This window comes from Staurois parvus, unplaced genomic scaffold, assembly GCF_062004578.1.
Source record: "Staurois parvus isolate SC_StPar_1 unplaced genomic scaffold, SC_StPar_1.0 ptg000017l, whole genome shotgun sequence".
In the NCBI taxonomy this organism is placed as follows: domain Eukaryota; kingdom Metazoa; phylum Chordata; class Amphibia; order Anura; family Ranidae; genus Staurois; species Staurois parvus.
In genome coordinates this window covers 19,213,995-19,240,531 of record NW_028317813.1, presented here as the reverse complement: position 1 = coordinate 19,240,531, position 26,537 = coordinate 19,213,995, and the positions used below count along the sequence as shown (strand labels likewise).

The window sequence follows — 26,537 nt, the reverse complement described above, 5'->3', positions numbered from 1 at the left end:
AGAATTTCAGCTGAGCCAAAAAAAGAAAAAGGGGGAAGTTGCACTTTACAGTAAGGTAAATATGCACGCACTAATGTACCCAGCATAATAATGAAGTCTGTTTTTCCTGTTTTAGCGTCTACCTTTACCTCTATATCAGATAAACTGTGATGGATTACATACCTCATAATCTATGGAGATCCCATTAGGCCAGCTGATACTGACATCTACCAGGATGATCCTCCCACTGCCATCAAGATAGGACCTCTCAATTCTAGGGAACTGACCCCATTCTGTCCAGAACAGATAACTGCAGGCAACAGATAAAAACATAGAAGAAGAGCAGGTAAGAAGGCAGACATAGAACTCCTGCTGTACCTCCGATAAAATGTAATTTCTATGCAAACCACCACAAGGCCATGATTTAATTTACCCTTTTCAACTGTTTCCTGTGCTTTTTCAGTCTACAGTGAATACATTAATTCACATATCTCTATTGCTTTTCACAGCTTTCTATTGATGCAAAGACACATACTAACATTAGATGGGCTATCTGAATTATTAGATTGGCCTTTGGAATTCCACCTGGGGAAGATAATTCAACTGAATCAGATTGCCTGTGTATGCATGCTAATGTTCAAGCAGGAGGGAGATTAGTCAAATTAAACCCACTAACAGCAGTATGTCAGAGAAAAATATTCGTCAGGTAAACATAAATTACACAAAATGCTAGTTTCCTCAGCAACGATTAGCCAGAGATGTTTGGATCCATCAACAGACATGTAGATATGGTCACTTGATCTGGACAAAATCATTACAAGAAAGAATTGTCCAATCTCTACAAGTACATTATGAAAACAATACAAATGGTACATCACAACAACACTTATGTGCTCATTCATGATTATTACCCTTTTGCAGGGTGAACAGTGATGGCTCTTGGCTTGTCCAGTCCCTTGGATATCACAACATAGCGGAAGGAGCCATTCAGACGAGCAACCTCAATGACATCAAAACCCTGATCAGTCCAATAGATATTACCTGAGAAGAGACCAATAGTAACAGGCAGATGAAAAAAACCCACAAAAACAGCAGTTGAAAAAGAAAAAAAAAAAAAAACCACACAAATCCACCAATGCATTTAAAATCAAACCTTTGGTGCTACTTTCGTTCATATGTATCCAGGCTCACCATAAAGGAAGATACAAATATAAAGGCTCTAACAGATTTTCCAATACTAAAACGAGTACAGGGAACAAAGCAAGGCATATATTTCTGTAATCTATCTTACAGGTTGGAAAAGAAAAAAATAGGCAAATCAATACTACAGAATCCAGGTTGCTGCCAAACATCCTGCCTGCTATTTGTATTGCTAGTAAATGATGTCACATCCGTAACACACACAGCAAGCCTGCTGCATCCAGCAAGCATTTGTTATTAGGATTTCGATGCACACTAGGATCCAATTCAGGTAAAGACAAAATACAAAAAGAAAATGCAGAAGTTATCTTCAGTGAAAATCATTTCATAATGAACAACAGATCCACAGATAAATGCAACTGAAGATGAAGACAAATTCTGAAACACAACCCTTTTACCTCTACTAGGAGCCCCTACTAAACAAAAAAGGGACTCTGTAACATTAAGCTCCCACTCACACTTGAGTGCATTTCTGCTTGTTTCTCTACACCTGACTATGTCTTACTACATCCAACGATGCAGAATCCCGTTCTAACTGTGCCTGTTCACAGTTGCACTGCGCTCTATGCCCTACGCTCAAAAATGTAAATGAGCTTTTTTTTTTAACCTATTCAGGCCTTTTTAATAACATATATTTTAATGGGAATGCCTGTAAATGTGATAAACACAAACTGTTGCATGCACTTTTACGCCTGAAGAGTTTTTCTCATTGGGTAGAACTGCTCTCCTCCCGTTGTGCAGCCCAGGAAACAAGCTCCTAACACTTGACACATGCAAAAATTACTACAAAGCTCCTATAATACACTTGAAATACATCTGTAAAATACCTGAAAAAAACTCTTCAAAATCACTAGGAACATTCAGGTATGAATACAGGCTATAAAGACAGGTTGAAAGGTTGAGAAGGTGGGCCAAGCTTATTCCTACATCTACTGATGACAATACTACAATCTGCCTTTCTCTGAACACTACCACTGCCCAGGTTTGTGTCGGAGTTTTATGCTTTTCCAGGCAATAAATAAAGTGCTATCCAGAAAACAATGTAGTGTTAAAGGCAGAAAGTCCACTCAGTTTACTTAACTTGTGTGCAATGTAATGCACTACAGCTACATGAACAGCTCACTAGGGGGACAGGAGGGTTCACTTCCTGAAACCTTCACCATGTAACTTTTCCAACACTGCCTGAAGTTTTTCAAAGGAAGTGACCAATTATATTCAAACATCCAAGAACAGTAAGTGTCAAAGAAATCAGGCTTTCTGTATGTGAGCGAGAGCAAGGGCCTCCAGTGGACATTTGGGGAATATTTCACCTATGTTACAAACAGGTTAGCAAAGGTGAACCCATTTACAGGTCTGATTTATAGTTCTATCTAGAGCAGTGGTTCTTAACCTGGGTTCGATCGAACCCCAGGGGTTCAGTGAGTCAGTCTCACGGGTTCGGCAGAGGTGAAGACCCACACCCGACTCATATGATTCGTGCAGTAAATATTCATTATTATGTTTTTGTTTTTGTGTGAAAATCATGTTTTAATGGTTTTGTTCTTTGTTCTTAACGGTTTTGTTCATTTTGTGCACCTATGTATAAATATATACCTATGTTTTGAATTTTAAAAATCATATTTTATTTTTCCAATTAAGAAGGGTTCGGTGAATGCGCATATGAAACTGGTGGGGTTCAGTACCTCCAACAAGGTTAAGAACCACTGATCTAGAGTGAACCTTTATTGCATGCTTCGCTTTTTATTTTCCTATTATGCACACTCATTTTCTATATACAGGTTACTATCTGAAATTCTACTAACGCCAACCTAAAAATGCAATGCAGAATTATACGAAACAAAATAATACAGTAAGTAGAAAAGCAGTCCCTTCAGTCTTACCAGCTATCCAGTCTACAGCAATGCCTTCAACTCTGCCAATGCCATTAGTAATAACATCTTCTCGCCAGGTCTGGTCTCGCTTGGCTCGACTGATGGTGCTGAGCCCCATGTCCACCCAGTAGATAGTGTCATTTTCTGGACAAATATCAGGGATAAATGTTTGCTGTTTTTTCATATGTTTTTATATTTATTACATGACAGATGATTCCCAGACAGATACAATGTGCCCAATTCATGAAGGAGAGTGGATATTGCAATCCACTCTTCTTTGGACACTGCAGATTTTACACTATAAAATGCATTTGATTAGCAATTTATCAAATTCAGCCATGGTGTGGAACCTGCAGTGTTTTACAGATTAACTGCTTATTGCTGTAAACACTAACTTGGCTCTCGGTCTCTTGGCTTTTTCTTTTCACATGTAAGCTCCAAGGAGCAGGGCCCTCCTTTCCCTCTTGTATTGAACTGTATTGTTGCTGTATTGTCTACCGTTATATTGTAAAGCGCTGAGCAAACTGTTGGCGCTATATAAATCCTGTATAATAATAAATGGCTCTCCACCCACTTTGAGGCACTGGTGCACTCTATAAGTGTGCATTTTATTTTCAAAGTAGTGGTATGGCAACAGTAAGGCAAACCCATTGTTTTTTTTAAATGGGGCACTAAAGAGGACATCAGTACCCTCCCTTTCAGGTAATGTTGTTTCTCTTGAAAACTCAGATAGAGAAGTTCTGGAGGAAGCAGAAATAAGAGGGAGGAGTAACTGCTTATTCCCATGTGGTAATTTCAATTTGAGCTATTGTGCTCGGTATCTAATTGGATTTTTAAAACAGAGGGGCAAAGGAGAGTACAAAGCATTAATATGTAATATTTCATATTTAGCTAAATACAAAATATGTATATGGTTATTGTTCAGGGATATGAAAAATACATGGTGTTGAATAAAACACTCCTCATGTAGAGTAGTGCAAAATTCTATACGTTCTTGCCACACTATACTTTTCAGAAAATTTGCTAGAAAGACATATTATTCAAAACCAGTGGGAGTGGTAAAGCTAAGCTTCAAGCCACATTAAAAATGACAGGAAATAGCCTAAATAGTGCCAACATTATTATATGAAAATACAACTACAATAAAACTTGTTTCTTCTTATTAAAAAGTATTTGTTTGAGCCTCAGCTGTTCAGGGACACATGGGGGGTGGTAAAGAAGGTGTTCAATTTGGTGGCAATTTGCATTAGCATTTGCTGCTTCTGTTATTGCTGATGAGTCACTCATAAGTAGAGAGCTAAGAACTGGGAGTGTTTCTCATACGAGTAACTTAAAGCAATGCATTTGGGAACTAGATATTCATAATGTAGCATAAGATAATATAAAAAGCAGTCACTCAGCTGCCACACCTACAAATAAGGACTGTTACTCTCAACAAAGTGCTGTTATTTTTCTGAACATAGTTGGCTTATAACAGCAACTCTTCTATGTACAGTATACTGGGAAACTCTTATTGCGGGTATGTTTTCTATAAGCATATAGAGTTTTGCTTTAAACACTGTTTGATTGCAGCTATCAAAATGATTTTATCACATAAATGACAGGAAGTCAGCAATGAGTTTTCATTTATTATAACAATTAACCCTATTTTACTGCGCCTGGCGTTGAGCCCGGTTGGTTGTACAGTTTGTAGGTTCAACGATTTACTGCTTTAGTGGATCAAGTTTAATATCTAACCTCTTAATATCATAGCTAGTGCTGTAACGATGACCAAGAATGGTTTATGGAGTGTTTCATCCAGTGCCCTGACTCCTAGGACAGGAATATAACTCACTGTCTATGCATTCTTACTTTTTGAACAAAAAACACTTTTGGTTGTTAAAAATGAGCCCTCTTTTGAAAGAAAATGCAATTGCAAATGATGTGGAGAGGTGAATGAGAAGCATGGTTAGAGAAATGTATTTAAAGTGTAGAACGTATGAAGGTAAGCCATTCTCACCTGCATGGAAATCCATTCCAACTGCCAGGGATGTGCCAGAAACAGGAACCAAAGCATCAGATTTGTCTTGTGGATCCAAAGGAATTCCTCGTATGCCTTCATGCACAGAGTACAGCAAGAAGGAACCAACACCTGCAAGAGACAAAGCACTATACATTACAGGGGGCTCACCACAAGACTAGAAACACAGGCAGTGGTAAAATGCAGACACACAGCAGCGGGTTTTGCAAATATGTAATGTACTCCACTTGCACTGGAGATCCAAGGAAGTGGCATCACATTGAAATGAATGAAGAAAACATGTTTGGAGGAGGAGAGCCTGGTTACATGACCTGTCAAAGTACTGTATTGTGACCAGCCCCTTCTTCAATCACAATGCTCTTTTGGCACTGTAAAGCAGGCACTTCATCGCAGTCTGGATTTTTTTAATGTAATGTAAAATGTAGGCTGCAAAGTAACATTTTGATGTTCAGTGAAGAGCAGTGTTTACTTTCTATAAATAAGGGCCTTTGAATACGACAGAAACAGGAGACTCACCCTCACAGGTCTGTTGCCCACTCCTAAGGCTGTATCCTGCAGTGCACATACATGATCTTGTGGTAGCAGAGGTTGGGAGGCATAGCTGAGAGCAATCTCCATTATTAACTGAACAATTGTTTGTGCCTAAAAAAAAAAAAAGTGAGTTTCTGAAACAGATTCATATTTTATTTTATTGCATTTCCAAATGGCAGCCCTAATAGCGGTTTTGATGTCATTTTATGAAATTATATTCCAAATTCCACTCTTCCATGTTACACTGGGTTGGGTGAATGGATGGGAAAGTGTATTTATCGTCAGCAAAGAGAACAGTTTCATAGTGGCAGTAAAAAAAACAAAAAAACACAAAAAAAAATAATTTGGCATATTTACATATTATTGTCAATTTACTAAAGCATATTGTATGTAGTATTTTGATTACCATGCTTTAGTCACTCATTTTAACAAAAGCACATTTTCAATTCACTGAGGGTTTAAATCTCATAAATCTGCTGAATTTACTGCATACAATTTAAAATATGTAAAACTCAATTGCACAGGTTGTTGCTCCTAAAACTAAAGATTCTTGTCAATGTTAGTATAAGCCACAAGTTTCTTTGAAGTGTTTCCTTCAAAGAACATATATACTCCAACGCAATACAAAAGAGGTTTTCAGATTTTCAATTTACAAGCTACATTGCTATTTTCTATAACAAAATTATCATGAACTAAAAAACAAAGGCACATAACTAATGTTTTTTGTGATGACATCATTGTTCTTTAACTTCAGTGAATACATTTACTTTTATAGGATCTCCTACCTTTCTGTATCTCTTCATCATACACCTTCATATGCATGACCTGGTTCGTGCTATATCGTAGAACTTTTGGATCTGACCCATCCTTTTTATTACATGTCCCCATTTTGTCATATGCATGGTCTGCCCACCACAGTTTGTCACCTAAGTGAAATAAAAAATATTCCATCAGCCTTGCTATGTAACTGACAGAACGCAGAATAAACAAAAGGTGAAAAAATGTCTGAATTTGACTTGTATCTCTGGGAAACATGTCCACTAAAGTTTGCTAAAATTTTTCCCTGACAACAGAATACAGGTCTACTACAAAGGAGATTAGACTTGTTTGACAGAATTGGTGTTAATGACAGTGGTTTTAGTGGCAATTATATCAGTCTATAAAATTCATACAGAAGGCAGGACAGAGACTAGATCCACTACCGTGTATTTTAATTCTTTAAGAAAGTTGTCCTTTCTGCAGTTAATATTTTTCTTTATAAATAACATTCAAGCATTGGCATTGTGCTTTGATAAAAAGTAACTAGCCAGGAGCTCAAAATCACTAGGGTATGCACATTAGAGGACACAAAGTAGAGTCAAATCTTTGCAAACCCTACAAAAAGAATTCCACCTTCCCATCCATGAAACCTTTCATAACTTACAGGTAAAACATATTCTGATGCATGCACCTAAAGTGTTGGACCTCCCATGCGCTCTCATATTTTGAACAGAGCTCCTTAAGAGACACAAACGTCAGGCTTCATTTCTTCACTGTACTCCATCATAATTATTAGCCTGTCTATATAACCTCCTTCATACACACATACAGTAAGTGAACAGCTGACCTCAATATCATTCATAAAGAAGACGATTGGGATCAAATTTGGGAAGCAACAAAATTCTAAGTGAAGCAACACTGGAAATGTACTACAAATCTAGTCTATCTAGTCGCTGCCAGGATACACAAGTTTGTCCCTAATTGCCTATCCTCTTGCTTTCAATGCTGCTCAAAACTTGTATTCCATGTGCATATGTGGTGGTCTAGTAGCTGAAGCTATTTGGAACAAAACATTTGAAGTCTTGACCAGCCGACCGGGCAAAAAGGTCCCAAAATGACCTCATGTTGGTGGTCTTTAATAAACAGCCTCCAGATATCCCCAATGAACAATGTAGACTTCAACTCTGAGCACTCACAGCATACATACTATAGTCAAGGCCAGAAAAAAAAACAAGCTTGTGCCTAGACAAAACTAAAACAGGATTACACATTCTAAAAATAGGACTCACAAAAAATTTAAGGCAACACTGGAGAATAAACCTTCCAGATATAACAATGTTTGGCAACTCTGGTTAGATAAATAAATACATGCCGTCAAGCCTCAATACAGCAACAAATACATTTACAATGATTATACTCTGTCACACTTATCATGTACCTAGCAAGTTGCTTTAACTATATAAATGTACTCTGTTATTGTACGCTTCCCTAAAATGGAGTAAAAACTTTGGAAAGAAAACATAATTTACCCATAATAGCCAGGGCTGTTGCCTTTCCCAAATAGGATTTCATGGTAAACAGATCATCCCGTCCTTTGCCATTGAGATTACATCTGTTAATTGTACCTGTGCCAGAATTGATCCAGTACAACTTTTTGTCAATATAATCAATGGATAAGCCTGCAGGGAAGCAATGAAAGCAATATAGAGTTAAAACAAATAACATTCACCACAAATGTACTCTACTCTCTAAAATGGTTAATTTTTTTTGCTCCACAAGGTGGTTTGTGCAATTGTTTAGCATTCAGGTGCATGAAGACAATCTGTGTAGTGGGTTAGAGCTTCACCTTAATGACAGCCCCCACAGCAGCTTATATGTAAGCATTTCTTCTCTACTCTGCTGCTTTGCTTGCTATCAGGAGCAGCGAGAGGAGGGCACTAGGAGTGTACACAGGACTGAGCCCTTTCTCCTCACCCCCATGTGACAGTGCTTGTCACTGATAAAAAAAAAAAAAAAAAAAGGAGTGAGTCACGTATCCCATGCCCCAAATACCTGGTATTTCTCTTCCTTTCATCAGCTAAACTCAGGAAATTCTGAATGTCTCCCTAGAGTCAGGGGAGTGTACATGACTTAGGCACAACAGATGCCATCAGCCCATTGTAATAGTGAATGCTATGCTCCTCAAAACCCTTCTACCCCAACTTATCTACAATAAGCAAACCAACACCAATTTGGAGTAATGTGTGGCCATTTATTAACAAATAACCAATACAAACATTCCTTAACTGCCTCCCACCCGCCATATAGTAAAATGACAGATGCAAGGCGGTTCTCTCATTCTGCGAGGACGTCATATGACGTCCTCCCATTCTAACCGCGCAGTGCGGCGATTGGCGGTGCGCTGCGTCCCTCGGACACAGCAGATCACCGATCCACGGAAAGAGATGAAGATGTCGGCTCGGTCATGTGATCAGCTGTGTCCAATCACAGCTGATCACATGTAAACGGGGAAATGCCAGTTATCGGCATTTCTCTCCTCACGAGCTGTCATGCTGACAGCTCGAGAGGAGAGGAGAGCCAGTAATTGGCATTCCTCAGAGGGGACATGTACACAGATCATCAGAGCACTGATGATCAGTGTGCCCTGATGATCTGTGTAGCCCCAGCAGTACCACCTGTCAGTGTCCATCACTGCCAGCTGTCAGTGCTCATCCATGCCACCTGCCAGTGCCCATCAGTGCCACATTTCAGTGTTCATCTGAGCTGCCTTTCAGTGTCACCCATCAGTGCCAGTCAGTGCCACCTATCAATGCCAGTCAGTGCCACCTATCAGTGCTGCCAATCAGTGCCAGTCAGTGCCGCCTATCAGTGTGCGTCAGTGCCACCTATCAGTGCCATATATGAGTGCTGCCTTTCAGTGCTCATCAGTGATGTCTGTCAATGCCCATCAGTGCCACCTACCAGTGCCTCCTCATCTGTGCCCATCAGTGCCACCTATCAGTGTCCATCACTACAGTCTCATTAGCGCACATCAGTGAAGGAGAAAAATCACTTATTTACAAAATTTTATAACAAAAACTAAGAAAAAACTTTTTTTTCAAAATTTTCAGTGGTTTTTGGTTTAAGAAAAAATAAAAAACGCAGAAGTGATTAAATACCACCAAAATAAAGCTCTATCTGTCACAAAAAAATTATAAAAATTTCATATGGTTACAGTGTTGCATGACCGCGCAATTGTCATTTAAAGTGTGACAGCACTGAGAGCTGGAAATTGTCCTGGGCAGGTAGGGGGTATAAGTGCCCTGTAGGCTAGTGGTTAAAACAGAAATAATAATAATAATAATAACCTTAAGGTTGCCGATCTTTGGAGGCACAAAAGTAACAAACAAGCACTTTATATCTGTGTAACTACCTAAACGTCCCCAGCCACACCACACCAGCTCAGGGACAATCCCATCTCTATGCAGATACCTCTCTGTTCAAATGCCCAGTTAACCCACCATTAACTGGTATTCCACAGGGGACGCCATACCTTGGATGGGTCCCTAATATGATACATATCCCAGCACATTTTAAATGCCTCTGAAGAACCCAACTGCCAGACCACTATAACCACCAAAGAGAATTAATCCAATGCAGGGTGGGAGAGGGGCACATTTTTCCTCATTGGCTGCTTCAAACTGCCTGGAACTTTCCAAATCCTATCTTGATGACCCCACCCCCTACAGCCCCTAATTTCTCCACAAATCACCAACCTCTGTAAGCGCCTCACATTTCTTGTTTTTAAAGTTAAATCTCTCTCTCTGATTCCCCTGTTTTCCTAGTCATGTTAGCTCTTCACTTATTTTATTTGTCCTTCAGGCTTGTCTGACAGAAAAAGAGTACAAACTGCTGCAGTAACTGTCATTAAAATAAAACTTTTTCTTTAAAGCAGCACAGTAGCTAAATGGTTAGCACTTCCACCTGGCAGTACTAGGGTTGTTGGTTCGAATCCCAACCACGGCATCACCTGCCTGGAGTTTGCATGTTCTCCCTGTGTCTGCGTGGGTTTCCTCAGGGTACTCTGGTTTCCTCCCACACTCCAAAAACATGCTGGTAGGTTAATTGGATCCTGTCTAAATTGGCCCTAGTATGTGTATGTATGAATGTGAGTTAGGGACCTTAGATTGTACGCCCCTTGAGGGTTAGGGACTGATGTGAATGTACAATATATATGTAAAGCGCTGCGTAAATTGACGGCGCTATATAAGCACCTGAAATAAATAAATAAAGCTTAATTCCACACAATCTGCTAAATACACAAAATAAATAAATATAAGGGACCTGGTTACGTGTCCAAGCATTTGTATATCAGTCCAGCAAGTCCTGATTTTCACACAGTCCTGCTGACAGCACAGGAAGGCTGGTGACATGCATTTTCCCTGCTGTAGTTAAGCAAAAAGCTATGTCACCACCTGACCCCAGCCTGCTATTGGACAGAGAAGGAGCAGAAATAGATCTCCTCCCTGTTCACTCTGCTTTCTCTTCCTGCCAGCATGTTTTAAATCATAACATGTTCATGAAAGACAGCCTGTTTATGTCATAGTGCTGCTCCTTCCTCTTCCAGCCTCAGTGTCACTGTACAAGGGAATACAAGAAGCTGATACAAAGGTAAATTCATGTACTTACACTAGCTGCACTTACAGTACATTTACAAACTGCATTTACAGGTATACTGTAGGTGTTTTTATATCTGCCTATTGCATATTTTCAATAAACTCTAACATGCTTCCAGTGCTGTATATTTTTTGCAAATGTGTAGGTCAGACAATTAACAATTTTGATGGAGACCCACAAGAAAGAACCGGATAAATCACCTCCTAGAGGGTATGGTGTTTTCACTAAAGTCTTTTGAGAGATTTTTCTTGAGATATAACAGCAGAAGCAGCACATCACTGTACAGCAATAATAAGCACTAATTAGTAAGGAACAAAGGCTTCCATGCAAATATGTAATTATGTCAGTATATAAACAGAAAAGGTGTTAAAGCCATTAACACTTTCTGCTGAATATATTTATATAAAGATCTTCACACTTAAAGCATTAAAATAAATAATACAGGCACCCTCTCAATATGACCATCAGTGATTGGTTTTCCAACTGCAATCTGACCATCAAAAGATCTTTCTATAACTATCCAAGTGTGCATACGGGGGTTGGACAAAAATATGGAAACACTACATGATTTGCAGGTGTGAAAGTGTTGACATGTTTTGCGTTGAAAGCGGAAGTGATGTAACATTCTTCTGCTTCTGCTGTTTGATGAGACACCTAGCTAACAGGTGGGAAGTTTCACTTGCGTCATTCACTGCATGCACTGCTAATAATTCAGAGTCATGTCAGGGCTTTACAAAGTTTCAAATTGGAAAGATTATTGGTGCTCACTTAGCTGGTGTCTCTGTGACTAAAGGTGCCGTGCGATGCACAGTGTGAAAGGTTATGACGGCATATATAGTTTCCAAGAAAACATCATCTGATAAACATAAGTGCGGTCAACATGGTCAACTGACTGAAAGAGACACAAAGTACATTGACCAGGATTGTGACCAGAAATAAGAAAACAATTGCTGCAAAAGTGACTGCACAGCTCAATCTCAGTTTTCCAAAGCCCCTGTCCACAAAAACTGTGTGGAGGGAACTCCATCAGCAAAACATTCATGGGCGAGCTACAACTGCCAAACCACTAGTGACTGATATTAATGCTCAAAAGAGGATAAAGTGGTGCAATGCCCATTTATCGTGGACTGTCAATCAAGGGAATACTGTAATATGGTCTGATGAATCGAGCTTCACACTCTTCCCCAGCACTGGACGTGTTTCCGTCTGGTAAACACTGTACCAAGCTTATGATTAGGACAGTCTTGTGCCAATGGTACAGTATGGTGGCAGTGCAATCTTGGTTTGGACAGCCATATCTTGGTATTCTGCAGGTCCCATCATCACCTTGAAAGGTAGAGTTACTGCCAGCGACTATGTACAAATTTTGGCTGGCCATGTGCACACCATGGTGCAGACATTGTTTCACAAAAACAGCACCATTTACCAAGATGATAATGCTCCCATTCACACAGCTGGTGATGTCAAATTGGGGTTTGACAAGCATTCAGACGAAGTCTTGCACCTTCCCATGGCGCTGTAATTGCAGGACCTCAATATCATAAAGCCACTATGGTCAATTTTGGAGAACAAGGCTAGTTTTCCACCTTTGGCATCTCTGCGAGAAAGTGAATGACTTTCGCATGAATAATGGTATCAAATTCCATTATCATCCATCCAAAACCTAGGTTTGTCAATTCCCAGGAGAATTCAGGCCATCTTGGATGCCAAAGGCAATCCAACACCATATTAGATAACGACTTTGTTCTTTTACCTGGTATTTCCATAATTTTGTCCAACCTCTGTATGTACGTCTTTACCAGCCAAACATTTCCAGCAACCAGACATTTTTTCATCTCAGGTACATACATCCAAAAGGTGTCTGATGTTGTTGAAGTGTTCATAGAAAGAAAATAATTTTAACTAACTGGATCACGTGATGTTCATCCTTTTGTCAAGGGACAAGAAATCACGTTTTCTAATACTGTTGGTGAAGTGCAGACAATTTGTGATGCCTTCAAGATTCTGCACTTATTTTCAACTCAGTTCCATCAAAGAGGATGCCTCCAAGTCAAGAACACCACCAACCTGCCTCCATTCAACAGTCTAATGCCTGAACATCAGTGGCCAGTAGAAGTTCTGGCTATGGACAGCTAAAGTGCATGTTAATCGAATCACGGAAATCTGCAACATGTTCAAGTCATTTTAAAAAGTTTAAATGTTTAATTTTCAGTAAAGTGATACTTGGTGATCCAGTCATGAAGGTCCTTGTGTGACTTTGCCCCAGCACATGCTTTCCTAACGGAGTACAAAAAGGGCTATGAAAAACTGCACAGGCAAGTTCCACATGCAGAAATTATCTGCATGAAAGTAGACAGGAAGTGACTGCAAATATGCATCAGGAGACCAGCAATGCTGATATGCACCACACAATGAAAAAAAAAAAAAGATAAAAACAGTATTGTATTTAAAAAAAAAGGCAATTGTTTATGATACACCATGCTTTACTCATACTGAATGCAATTTACCTAGAGTTACATGTACTTTTATGACAGGTTGCCTTAACACATCACAATGCTGTCAAAAGGCCCAAAATGTAATACAAAAAAGTAGCACAGACAAATATTTAAAAGCAGTTGTATGCTCTGGCCAGCTGTAAAATCTAAACCCATTCTAGTGAGAAGTTATGGCAGCAGATGTTGCATTAAATCTGACCACATGTGAGAGCAGAAAGCACACAAGCGTGGATAAGGTAGTTCTATTCGATGAAAATCTCTTACCAACTGGTTTCTTCTGATCAGTGAACAGGACTTGGCGCTCTGTGCCATCCATGTTTGCCATGCTGATATTGTCACCATCTGTCCAATACATCTTCCTAGAAAAAACAAACTGAATATTAAAGTTCTGACTAACTGTAGCATGTGCCCAGTGCAAGACGCGCTTCACCCCGAGGCAATCACCTCACATGAACCCATCACAAGTTAAAGCCACTGCTAAAAATTCAGGGATATGGGTATTCTTTACAGAACGATTGGAGGCAGCAAAATGATGCCTTCTTATATGAAGTTGATGAAACTACTAGGAAACAGAGATATGACTGAAGCTGTAGTATATGGCATTGTGGCTCATTATATTATTATAAGGGCACATTCAATAAATACATTGCATACAGCAATAAAAAAGTACAAACTGCAGTAACTGATATAAATGGTGCTGAGTGGCTGCTATACCTTGATCAACTCCTACCCTACCTGATTCATCTAACTATGGTTAAAGTATAACTAAAGAAAAAACTTTTTTTTTTTTAATTTTGGATAGAGTGGAGATGGATTAGAACACCTGTCAATTTTTACACACCCACCATTATCACTGAAAGTAGAAGTGAAAGAAAATACCAAATTTTGAGTTGATATGTAATAGAGGGTAAATCTGCAAATGGGGACACTAGCTCTGGTGACCTGGGGGGGTTAATTTTCAGGGATTCCTCTCACTTCCTGTTTGACTATGGGACAGGAAGTGACAGTAAATCTCCCCAATGGAACTCTATGCAAAATGAAAAAAAAAACGTTTTGCCTATAGTTTGACTTCAAACCTATGAAGTCTAAGATAAGCAAGTGTCAGGTTTAAGCTTTGTAGATAGGAAGACATTTCCCCATGCTGAACAAATGGGGAATACACATAATGCAGGTATGACAAGAGAAGCAACCAACCTGAGAACTGCCTTCAGCAACCACTCCATATATTTCAAGGGAGACCGGCTAAACTGGTGGTGGCAGCAATAAACCATACATAAAACAGAGACAGCCAGGAACAACGCAAGCGAGTTTATCCTGCATATTTATTCAGCAAGGCAGCAATTTCAATGCAGAAAGGTTTTATACAGCAACTCTGTAGCATAAAACAAATGCTCTGTTCACATAAGCCACAAACTAAACTTGGGTCAATTCCTGTCTAACAGGGTATCCCCTTAATAGGTTTCTTACAATAAGTAGCACATGTAGCTTTTCAGTCTTTTGTCAGAAGTCAGCCTTTTCACCCAGCAGCAGGCCCTCACAGCTGAGAGAGAATAAAAGAGAGACCTGAGCATCAGTCAGCTCACATATATAAAGGTCTGTGGATGGCTAAGACTAATAATAAGCTCCATCTAACAGGTAAAAAGTGGACCCAGGAATTGTGTTTTTTTCCCCACTCTGAGCTCTACAAAGCCTCCAGGCTCCAGGACTCAGGATGGAACTTATACTTATTAACGTGATAAGGGCAGTCACCATTTCAAAGTGCTGAAACAATGGGAGATGTTATACAGAATGATGCATCTAATGTTAGGTTCTCTTGTACATTTACCACATGGAATGTATTACAATTCAAGTGCAACAATTGCAGCAATACTCAGTACTTCTGACTATATCTGTGGTTAGACTAGATCATCCTTTCTCAACCAGGGTGCAGTCATGCTTTTTTGCCCAAAAAAACTGCCCAAAAATTGTATACTAGCCAGTGGGTGGATCACGCCTGCCTTTTAGTTACACAAAGCCATAGGTTTTCATTGTGCACTTTTACAACCTGCCAGTTGCCAGCATCATAACAACCAATTACATCATTAGTTGATAAGTAGGATGTCGGGTGCCTGCACAGCATCCTTGTTTGACACCTTTCCATCAGCACTGGAGTCAAATTAGCTGAGTGAGAGAGAGGAATTGAGGGAAAAAAGGTTGAGAAACACTGGACTAGATATTCTGTGGGGTATTCAGTTCTTTCAGCTGCATTCTAAGATAGAAGAGAGTCAACGTTGCTCTGCAATTTGCTAGTAAAACAATGTGTACTGATAAGTTTATAATCTATGGCTAAATACAGAGGGCCAGCACCATGACAGCAGTCACAAAGAGGTTTACTTGGTGACTTTCATGCATTAAACTACACATGCAGGAAAAAAAACCCAAAACATAAAACACCGATACAAATTGACCTTAGCCCTAATTCACAACAGAGGATTTAGTATCTTAAAGTTACAATCAAAATCTCATTCTCCCAGCCTAAATACACCTGAAAAAAACACACTAAGCACAGAAAAAGACACTTCAAAAGCAGTTGTGAATGCAGCCTTAGGTATTGGTCATAATTTAACCTACACACTCTTCACAATCAGAAAAAAAATGAAGAAGATACATGAAAATATACATATAATGTAAACAGAAAATTTTCTATGTGCATGTGTGATAGGTAAATTATGGGACATTGCTCTCAACATTTTTGGATATTTACAGTAACACTTTAGAGCTAATCTGGAGATTTAAAACACACTTAAAAACATTGTTCCTGAAAAGTCTCCCATCACACAGTGAATTGTGGTGTACTGTTTATATACATAATAATATACAAAAAGGTGCAGCGCTAAAACACAAATAAATAAATGTATATACATATACGTATAGTCATAGGGTTTTGGCTATGACTATGACTAAGAGCATTCGCTCGAAACGCGTCAGTGTCAGGCTGCAGCTGTTTGACGCTAATACCGCCGGCACCACGAGGGGTCCCGGCGGCAACTTTATATCGGGTCAGTACTTCATTTTATTCCTTGCTTTGTACCTATGAGTATCTGTTTGTGAGTGGGAATAAACATCCTAAGACATACTGCACTACTGGCCTCCTCTGTTTCTTCTGAGCTCCTGTGGGAGCCGGTTACATTTACAGAGTGGTCATCACCTAATGAGAAGGCTGAGTGCAAAGCGTGGGATAGCGAAGGGGACTTGACCAGACCTCTGATGAGATATTTGAAGTCTCTATATTATATAAAAGCGCACAAAGGTTGCGCATCTGGTGAGTGCGTAATCTGTACCCTAATTGTTTCACCGTGTGCACAGTCTGTGTCGTTTGGAAATCAACAGATCGGTTGAGATCTTGCTCACACTTTCACGTTGGACTTATTCTTGGATATAGCAATTTTCCTCACGTTATAACAGCCACAAATCTGGTGGCATATATATGAGTGCACAGTGTCACTTTATATCTTTGTATGATCTTATGTACGTGTATATACGTTTATTTATTTGTTTTTTAGCGCTGCACCTTTTTGTATATTATTGTCTATTAGAAGGTCTTATATGGTGCCTTTGGTGTACAGCTGCTGCTATCTAGAAGGCGCTTACTTATTTACACATTTTTAGTGTTTATATACATACTCATGCTTCAACACATGCTAGATGTGATACTAAACTGTGGCCATTAAAAGCCAAGTGATAATGATGCAGGGAGCAATCACCATCTCATCGGCACCGCTGAGTATTTATATCTAACTAGGTGAAGGAAATGTTACGGACAAACAGGTTGTACTGTCCCATTAGATAATAGATATTATTGTATGTTTTGTCTGCTCAGATACAGACTCAACATACTGTGTGCCACTGTGTGTATGCAAAATATCAACATTAATAAGTCCATAATGTCCAATTCTGTTACAAAGGAGGCTACATTTACTATAATGTAGGGATGTACAAGTACCGATACGTAAAGTCAAGTACTCACCGAAACAGAGTATCGATTGTTTGTGGTGTGATTTGAGTTAATGGATGGTGCTGACCAATCAGATGCTGTCTAGCCCGAACTGTCATCGTTGCAAGGAGAGGAAACAAAGTGGCAGGGATTTCAAATCCCCACCGCTTTCTCTCCTCTCATACCACTGACATTTAGCATGGGATGCCTGCAGGGAGGTTTCCTGCACTGCTCCTGTGTAAACTCGGGCTATAACAAGCAAATAATCGAACTACACAGTGTGCAGATAGGAGCTGTCTGTATAAGAATCGATCAGAAGGGCTACAGGGGAGAGTAGGAGTTAAGGGCTTAATTTAGGGTTAAATAAATGTGTCCACATTTATGGTAATTGCTAAAGTGTATATAAAGTCAAAACTTTATAAACTAGGGGTAAAATCTACGCCAGACTTATTTCTGTCAATGTCCACAATAGGGAGACATCTCTCTCCATGTGTGTTCTAGCGACTATTGTCACCAGCACTAAAAATAAGGCAATAGCCTATATTTTGAGTTATCACCAGGACAGGAATATTGGCAAAATCTGATGGGGGCATCTGTTCCAATTACAACTGACTAAGAAGTGATTTCCTTTATTTTGGAGAGATCTGGTCTTACTTCCTATTTTGCCTACAGGACATGAAATGAAGGTATTTCTCCCAAAGAGGGCAACAAACCCTGACAAGTGTTAACATTTCCCTACTCTATCAAAAACAAAAATGTTTTGGCTTTAGATATACTTTAAGGATACCTTTCACGTTAGTGAATGTTAGCAGAGCTTCACTTTCTCTTGAAATCAGAAATCCAGCACTTAAAACTACCAGCGCCAAGCTCCCAGTGCTAAGCACCCAAGGCCAATAAAAGCCAAAAGGTTCTTTATCCAATTGGTATGCTCCTGCCAACAACAGAATAGTCTTGCTTAGTTTTGTTTGTTACCTTCTTCTCTCTAATAGTCTGAGACAAGTTCACTGAGTTTGTGATCAATTACTCATAGCTTTGGAGAAAAAGAACATGAAATGGCATTGCTCATCACCCCCACTTTCGTATTTCTGCCACAATAAATAGCAGATTCTGTTATCAAGAATGCAGATTGCTGCCCATTCATACAAACCTTTCATTGTTTATCAATAAAAAAAAGCATTCTCTTTCCCCGCATGCCTAGTGTGCACACCTATTCAGCCATCCAATAAGCCCAGCAGCTGTACTGCATTAATATCAGGTTCCCGCACGTTAGCTGGTGGCATACATACAGTTTCTTGCATGTTTGTTCAACATATTTCAATGTACTATGAATGTAGGAGGGTTAGGAAAAAAGAAAGTCTAAACCTCTATACAAAAAAAAAAAAAAAAAAAAAAGCTTCTTAAGGGCAGCCAGAGAATTCTTGGATCTGTCCTGGGGTCTGCGTGACATTATCGCCATGTCTGATCCACCATTTCCTCACATTAAATTCCCGTAATGAACCCAACTCTCCCACACAGATGGCTTTGCTTATTTCTATATTACTGGAAACTGCTGTGGTCCACCCCCACGTGCAGGCCAGCCAGAGTGAAGAAAGAAAAAAAAAAGTCTGGACGGGAAGTTGTCACTTTCTCCTATATGCCACTACAGATATAAGTGTGTGTGTGTGTAAAAACAAAACTACTGGAACAGCCTCTGTGATCATTAACGTCATAAGAGCTTTACCCAGATTTTCTTTTTTAAATGACTGGAAAACTTACAATCCGGCAGTATCCAAACCACAAAATATGAGAGCTGTGCTCCAGATGCTCTTCTAGACTACTATGAATGGATGATGGAGACTGTAGTAAAAAACTGTAAGTCGACCAACTAATATCACTAAATAGATATCTAAATTTGCTACATAATTGTTATTATAGTTGCACTACAGTGGGATGAGGTGTTCAGGGTGGCTATTACTACTGTCACTACCAGTGCTTAAAAGAGAAGTATGGACTCTATATACAAAAAAAAATCAAATACTCACCTAGGTGGATGCAGCATCGATACAATGTTGCATCTGTCCACTCCTGGCTCTGCAATGTGAACTGAGCAATCAAACACCGCTGATCGCTCAGTTCTCCCCTCTGCTCGGAGCAGAGAGCTGTGACTGTCATTCTCAGGCTCTCTTCTCTGCCCTTCCACGCTCACTGGAGCACTGGGCTGTGGAGGGGGCAGGAGGGTCTGGCTCAGGCTCTCGGAGGATCGCTCTGAGACTGAGCCCGTTGCGGGTCCAGGCTTCTAGGTGGATCCCGACCAAATGGTCAGGATCTTTTAGGAGCCTGGACTGCCTCAGTGATGTCAGGTGACAACAGACAAGCACGCTGTCGGCTGGAAATGGGTCACAGAAGTGCAGAACAAACTGAACTCCTGTGATTCATAGGAGAAGTATTGCCAAAAAAAGCTTTGGCTATGCTTGTCCTTTAAGTCTTTAGCTTGTCAATCAGAACCTGGCAATACATAATCATTCCCACTGCGCTTTCTGGATTGACAACACTGCGTCTGTTCTTGAAACCCCCCCCCCTACTGTAGACTGTAGTGTCTGGAAGACGGAGCACAAAAGACACAAATAAGGGATTTGGCTCAGGCAGGGGAGGAAAAGGAACGTTTTTTTTTATTTACTTTATCAGACTTGTACATCACATAGTAAATGGATTTGGGATTTACACTTTCGATTGAGTGGCTAGAGGAAGAATTGCCTCATAACCCACTGTTCAGATACCAGACAGACACTGTTGCAGGAAAAAGTCTTTACATGGCAGCTGAATTAATAAAATGCAGCGGTAATGATGTTCATTATTCAATGTTCTCACCCCGCCCCCTCCACATGCGCACAGACACAAAGTAAATATCTGCAGGCTACAGATCTTGAAGTGTAGGAAAGTCCTTAAAAAAAATCACATAAGTGTAACATAAACAACTTCAAAATGTAGCCTGCACTACTCAGGGCTGTCATCTTTCAGCAGTTCTATGAGTTCAGCATTTCATAAAAGAGAGATTAAAATAACTGACAGAAGCAAGAAGAAACCTAGGCAAAGATCTTCGATTAAATTTGGGGACTATAAAGTAGACTGAGGTGAACAGACAAATTACTGCCCTTAAGGACTGCACTTCTACATGAAGTTCACATTTTAATATATCCTAAAGTACAACCAATAGCATTTTTTTTTAAATTTTGGATAGAGTAGAGAGAAATTAGAACACCTGTCAGTTTTTAATTATTGTTTGTGTCCCCGTCAGGAAATCACCCTATTTGCCAGATTACCATTATCATTGAAAGCAAAAGTAAAAGAAAATCCCAAATTTGGTTGTCCACACAAAAGTAATAGAGGGGAAATCTTCCAATGGGAACACTAATTCCCAAGTGATTCCGCTAATTTGCAGGTATTTCCTCTCGCTTTCTGTTTTAGCTATGGGACAGGAAGTGAAGGAAAAACCTTCCCAATGGGACACAGATGACAAAAAAAAAAACTGACAGGGTTTATAACCCTCCCTTATTCTATCCAGAATGAAAAAAAAGGTTTGCCTATTGTTCTACTTTAATGGATAGTATTAAGCAATGAAAAAGCATACCCTTCGAGTGGATTAACCACAAGGCAGTGTGGTTTATCCAAACCCTGAATGACTGCATTCTTGAATGATCCATCCAAACGAGCCACATTGATTTGCTTCTTATTGGCATCATAGCTTGTCCAGTAGAGATTACGGGACACCCAATCAACAGCCAGTCCATGGGCGTTAGGCAGATCTGAAAGTGTTATTCGAATAATAGATTTGTTAATTTGCGAGAAATTATTTAGCCATTACAAATATTCAACTTACAGCAAGCAAGCAGCTATCAAATTTACATTTAAACAAGGCTTGAAGTTCTTACCAGCAGACACAACAGTCTCCACGCCTGTGCCATTGATAAAAGCTCTCTTGATGGTCTGAGTACGGACGTCTGACCAGTAGATACGCTGTTCAAAGGCATCATAATCCACAACAGTGACATTGTCAATATCCGGGACAGTAAAAGAAATAATATAGTTGTAATATGGGTTGTCAATATCCACCCCTCGGATTTCCATCTGACGAGCATACAACAGGAACTTCCTAGACTCTGAAAAAGGTTAAAAAAATATATATATATCAAGTACACATTTCTATACAGGGCCATCTGGTTCTGTTGGTGAATTCTGCTAAACAATCCAAGTAGAAGCAGCATTTCCATTCTGCTAAGAAACAGATACTGTTTAGAATACCCTACCTGCAATATTTTTTTTTTAAAACATTGCCCAAAAGAAACAAGTCTACAATATCTCTTTGGACAAAAAGGTGGTTGTGCTATAATCAAAATTATTTTCAAAGCCCAACTAAAGTAACCTGTAAATACTGTAAGCGAATCAGCTCAGAATGTAGCCAAACAATAACTTATCAAAATATTACTGTTTGTTTCACTGGATCTCTAGCTACTTTAGGAAGAAATGAACCCGTTCCCAGCAATCAGCTACACAGAAGGACCCTTGCTCTCTATGTGGAAGCACTGGTCTCCCTGCATCAGTTCAGCTTAAAGTGTTACTGAACCCAGGACCCTGCACTCACTATATCTGGTCTCCCAGAGTACACAGAACATGGAAATGCAGTTATTTTAATACCTCTTCTCATCAGCAGTATACAGCAGTCTTGTGACTTCTATCAGTGTCCAGGTGAGCACTGGTTAAAGCTTGTAGGAGGAGTTTCCATTCTCCACTGACTGTCCTATGAGGCTGCATGACCCCTGACCCACTGTTTGGACAGTGTGGACAGCTTTTTTATGTGGGTTTAATAACACTTTAATTCCTGCTGAGTTAGAGTTACAGCTGCACACATGCTTTGATGATTGGGAAAATCCAGCGGTGATCAAACATGGGGTGTGTCAGACTGCTAAAGGAGAAACGCACTATTTCTACACAGCTGCTTCTGCAGCTGACTGCTGAGGGACAAACAGATGTCTTCCTTAATCAGCTCCAACCCTGCCCCCCCCCCCCCCAAACTGCCCCTGTAGTTTACCAAATGAAAACAAAGCAAAACCTATCCTACAAAAGAAGACGCTGAACACGCGTCTTTCAAAGAGAAGTTGCGGTTTGTTTGTTTTTTTAGAAATCATACTTACCTAAGTGGAAACAGCATCAGTCCAATGCTGCACCTGTCCCCCGCCGGCTCTAAGACTGGTAACTGAGCAATCAAAGACCGTTGATCAGTCAGTTCTCAGTGCTCCGTGAGAAGAGAGCTGGTGACTGTCAGTCACCGCTCTCTGCTTTTCCTTCCCCAGCACTCACTGGAGCGCTGGGCTGTGGAGTGGGGGAAGCAGCTGACTCAGGCTCTCAGGGGATCGCTGAGAGTCTGAGCTAGGTGCCAGTCCAGGCGTCTGGGTGGATCCTGACTTTAAAGTTGGGATCTTTCCCCAGCCTGGACCAGCTGAGTGATGTCAGCTGACAGCAGACATTAGCCCACTGTCGGCTGAAAACAGGCCACAGGAGTGCAGAATGAACTGCACTCCTGTGATCAATAGAAGAAGTACAGCCAAACGAGCTTTAAGCTGGACAGCATCTTGAAATTTTGCTCTAGTGAAAAAGGGGTTGACAGAAGGAACCCCAGTGGCCAACAAGGGACATGCTATCTGAAACTCTGGGCTGTTGGATAGTAGGGGTGCTCACAGCTCTCCCAGTGGAGTTTTCACACACTGCCCACTTCTCTAGCAGGGTACTTACTGTTTCTTGAGCAAGAAAACACTGGTGATGGAATCACTATTATTTTTTATTTATTTTTTTTTAAACAAAGCTTTTTAATTTATTATGATTATTGCTACAAGTACTTATATAGTGCCATCAATTTACGCAGCGTTTTACATATATATTGTACATTCACATCAGTCCCTAACCCTCAAGGGGTGTACAATCTAAGGTCCCTAACTTACATTCATACATACATATACTAGGAACAGAAACAAAACCTCCTGCATTCTAGGACTCAAAACAAGGGTGGAAAGGTGGAAGGAATCCTTGAAAAAAGTTCCACAAATGCATGGAAAGTTGTGCAGCACTAAAACAAGGCTGGGGAAACCCGAACAAAACTTTGAAATGAAGCAAAAAAGAGAGTGCAACCAACCTTGCACTTTACCTCAGTAAACTATGATTTTATTAAATAAAAAATATATATGCTCACAAACAAGGAAGTATAACAAGCAGGCCTTACTTTGAGAGTCTACCCTCATGATGTGACTCACTTTCAAGTTTCTTTGAGGATCGGTTTATGCTTGTTATAGTTCCTTATTTGTGAGCATATATATTTTTTATTCAATAAAATCATAGTTTACTGAGGTAATGCACAAGGTTGGTGCGCTCTCTTTTTGCTTCAATACATATACTAGGGCCAATTTTGACAGTTCTAACCTACCAGCATGTCTTTGGAGTGTGGGAAGAAACTGAAGCAGGCACAGGGAGAACATGCAAACTCCAGGCAGGTGGTGCCATAGTTGGCATTCAAACCCACGACCCTAGTACTGCCCGGTGGAAGTGCTAACAACTTAGCCACTGTGCTGCCCACAAATTTATTAAAAGAAACGAGGAGAAAAAAAAAAAACATAGTTGTCACCTGTGGCATGTTTTCTCCCCCCTCTTTTATTGTTAAGCTGGCTTACTTTTTGAATCCTTTGTTCTTAATGCTTACCTATAACCAAAAACCTTTTTTAGTATGGATAGAGTAGGAAATTCTTAAAACACCTGTCAACTTACTTTTTGCTCAGTCCATTGGGGAGACTTCCCCTTACTTTCTGTTCTGGAAATGCAGCAAGAAGGGAGAGAAAATGTCTCCAAAGTAAGGGAAAAAAACTACTTTTAGACAGCTGTCACCAGAGTTAGTGTCCTTACTGGAAGTTTTCCTCTCACCGCCTGTAAAACGTTGGATTTTCCATTGCATTTTATGCTAGTGCCAATAGTCACCAGAACAAAAAGTGAGAAAGGGAATCTTCCAACCACAGACACACACTTACAGGGGATCTTACCCTTCAAAAACAAAAAAACAAAACAAAAAAAAACAACATTCAGGTAGAGATACATGTTAAAGTCCAAATGAACTATCTAAAAATGATTACTATAATGCAGTCATTATGCAATAATAAATATGCCTTCGTTTTTAGCTTTTTTTTCTTCATCTGCTTAAAACACCCTGGCTGACAGCACAATGAGAGGTGTACTATTGCTCTCACACACAGCAAGGGCCCAGTCTATCTGCCTACCTGTCCATTGCTCTAATCAACAGCTCTACTCAGGAAGCAACAAGAATGTTGCTTAGAACATGTTTTAATGGGGCATGCTAGACTGCAGGAGAACTTGTGTGAGTTGTGGCCTGTGCTGACGGCACAGGGGTTTTTAACCCTTGCTGTGGCACTTACTTGATAAAATACATCACTACATATCCAGCCTGATTACACTATAGTTAAGATGGTTCTTTGGTTTGGACTTTACATACATAAGCTTACCAAGGCAGGTCTTTTTGTCTGGAGAGAGTTTCATAAGATGTGGACACGCACAGGCAAATGTCTGGTTGTAGTTAATGAGGCACAAATGGCTGCAGGGCCCTCTCCCATCATTTTCTGCACATGGATTAGGAGCTGATCGTTTAAAATAGAAGAAAAAATAGTCACATTTTCTGAAACAACAAATACTATACTATAGGGCAAATAAAATCTGGAAAAACATCTATATGACCTCCCAAGTAAAGCATACTAAAGAAATACAAAATTTCTCATGTTGGAGCTGCCAGGTATTTTGCTCGTCTCCATATATCATATGAACCAACACAGACTCTGCCAGTGCAGAATTTTATTCATGGTAATTAATTTTATGTCTGTGGTATGACCATCAGTGGGTTTATGCTGCAAATGTCACCCTTTCTTCAAAAGATTTATAGGAACTTGAGTTGGATGACTACTTATCCTTCTAGTCAAGCATCACATCCAACACACACACACCAGAACACCCATAGCATGTTGAAATATGGAATTTTTTTAATGTATTCTGAGACCAAAACGATGTATGAGTTTACCTAGTGGTTGTCTGGATGGATGATAAACCTGAAGGTCAAAGGGCTGAGTGTTTGTGCGCTGTACAACGGTCACATTGTGGCCAGTCCACTTGTTTGCCTTTGCCAAGGTGTTGGTCCTCCAGTCTGTCCAGTACACCTCTCCACCATACAGTGTGACAGCAAAAGGATGTGACAGATACTCATGGCCTTTCAGTACTTCAATGTGTCCACTGCCATCATACTTCGCTGAGTAAATTGCATCTGATCTGAGAATTAAAAAGAGCTATAACAACGTATCATGTGTAGAACACACAAAATCAAAATTTCATCCTCAGTTCAACATTTCCCACAATAACAAAAGTCTTGAAAATGTATATTCATTTATCCAGTCATTCCTTTATATATATGTTGAGAAAAAATAACATAAATCATTCATAAATAACAAAAAAAACTGTGAATCTAAAAACACAGCCATTCTGTAGAATATCCAAACTTTATTGATAACATTCTGGAATTTGTTGAGAGGTTTGTACCATACTAATGTACACAAGGAAAAACAAGATACTGAAAATTTACACATAAATTAAGGTGAATCTGTGGTCTGGCTACGGGCAGTCAAGTATTTACGCTTTCCTAACAAGCAGCAAAGAATCTCTAAAGTGTATATATACTGAAAACTTAACTTTTGGATGGAATGAGGAAAGTTTAGAACCCCCAATAGGATTTACTGCTATCTGGGGCTATGTAAAAGAGATTTTGCCTCACTGTGGAAACTCTGCAATAGGAAACCAGACAAGAATAAAAAAAACTGACATTGGTTCTATCATTCCCCTACATTTGTCTCTTTTGCCATAATTGAGTTTTCCCCTCACTTCTTGTTCTGGGGACAACCTTTTTTTCACCAGATAGGCAGTGAAGAAATCTCTCCAGCCAAGCCTCTGACTGCAGTAAAACCTGGCAGGCATTCTAATCC

General features: G+C 39.8%; 1 protein-coding gene across 2 annotated transcripts in view; it reads right to left on the bottom strand.

Moving 5' to 3' along the window:
* The window catches only part of LRP1 (LDL receptor related protein 1), a 441,174-nt gene that overhangs the window by 93,904 nt on the left and 320,733 nt on the right, over positions 1-26,537 (bottom strand). For both annotated transcript variants that reach the window (XM_089681129.1, XM_089681140.1), the window contains exons 27-38: positions 25,586-25,830; positions 25,020-25,151; positions 21,393-21,620; positions 21,092-21,266; positions 13,776-13,870; positions 7,890-8,039; positions 6,387-6,527; positions 5,587-5,712; positions 5,050-5,181; positions 3,060-3,194; positions 891-1,020; positions 163-289 (exon numbers count right to left, since the gene is read on the bottom strand). In XM_089681129.1, coding sequence (XP_089537255.1) covers positions 163-289; positions 891-1,020; positions 3,060-3,194; positions 5,050-5,181; positions 5,587-5,712; positions 6,387-6,527; positions 7,890-8,039; positions 13,776-13,870; positions 21,092-21,266; positions 21,393-21,620; positions 25,020-25,151; positions 25,586-25,830 — 1,816 coding nt within the window. The remainder of the gene's footprint in view (positions 1-162; positions 290-890; positions 1,021-3,059; positions 3,195-5,049; positions 5,182-5,586; positions 5,713-6,386; positions 6,528-7,889; positions 8,040-13,775; positions 13,871-21,091; positions 21,267-21,392; positions 21,621-25,019; positions 25,152-25,585; positions 25,831-26,537) is intronic.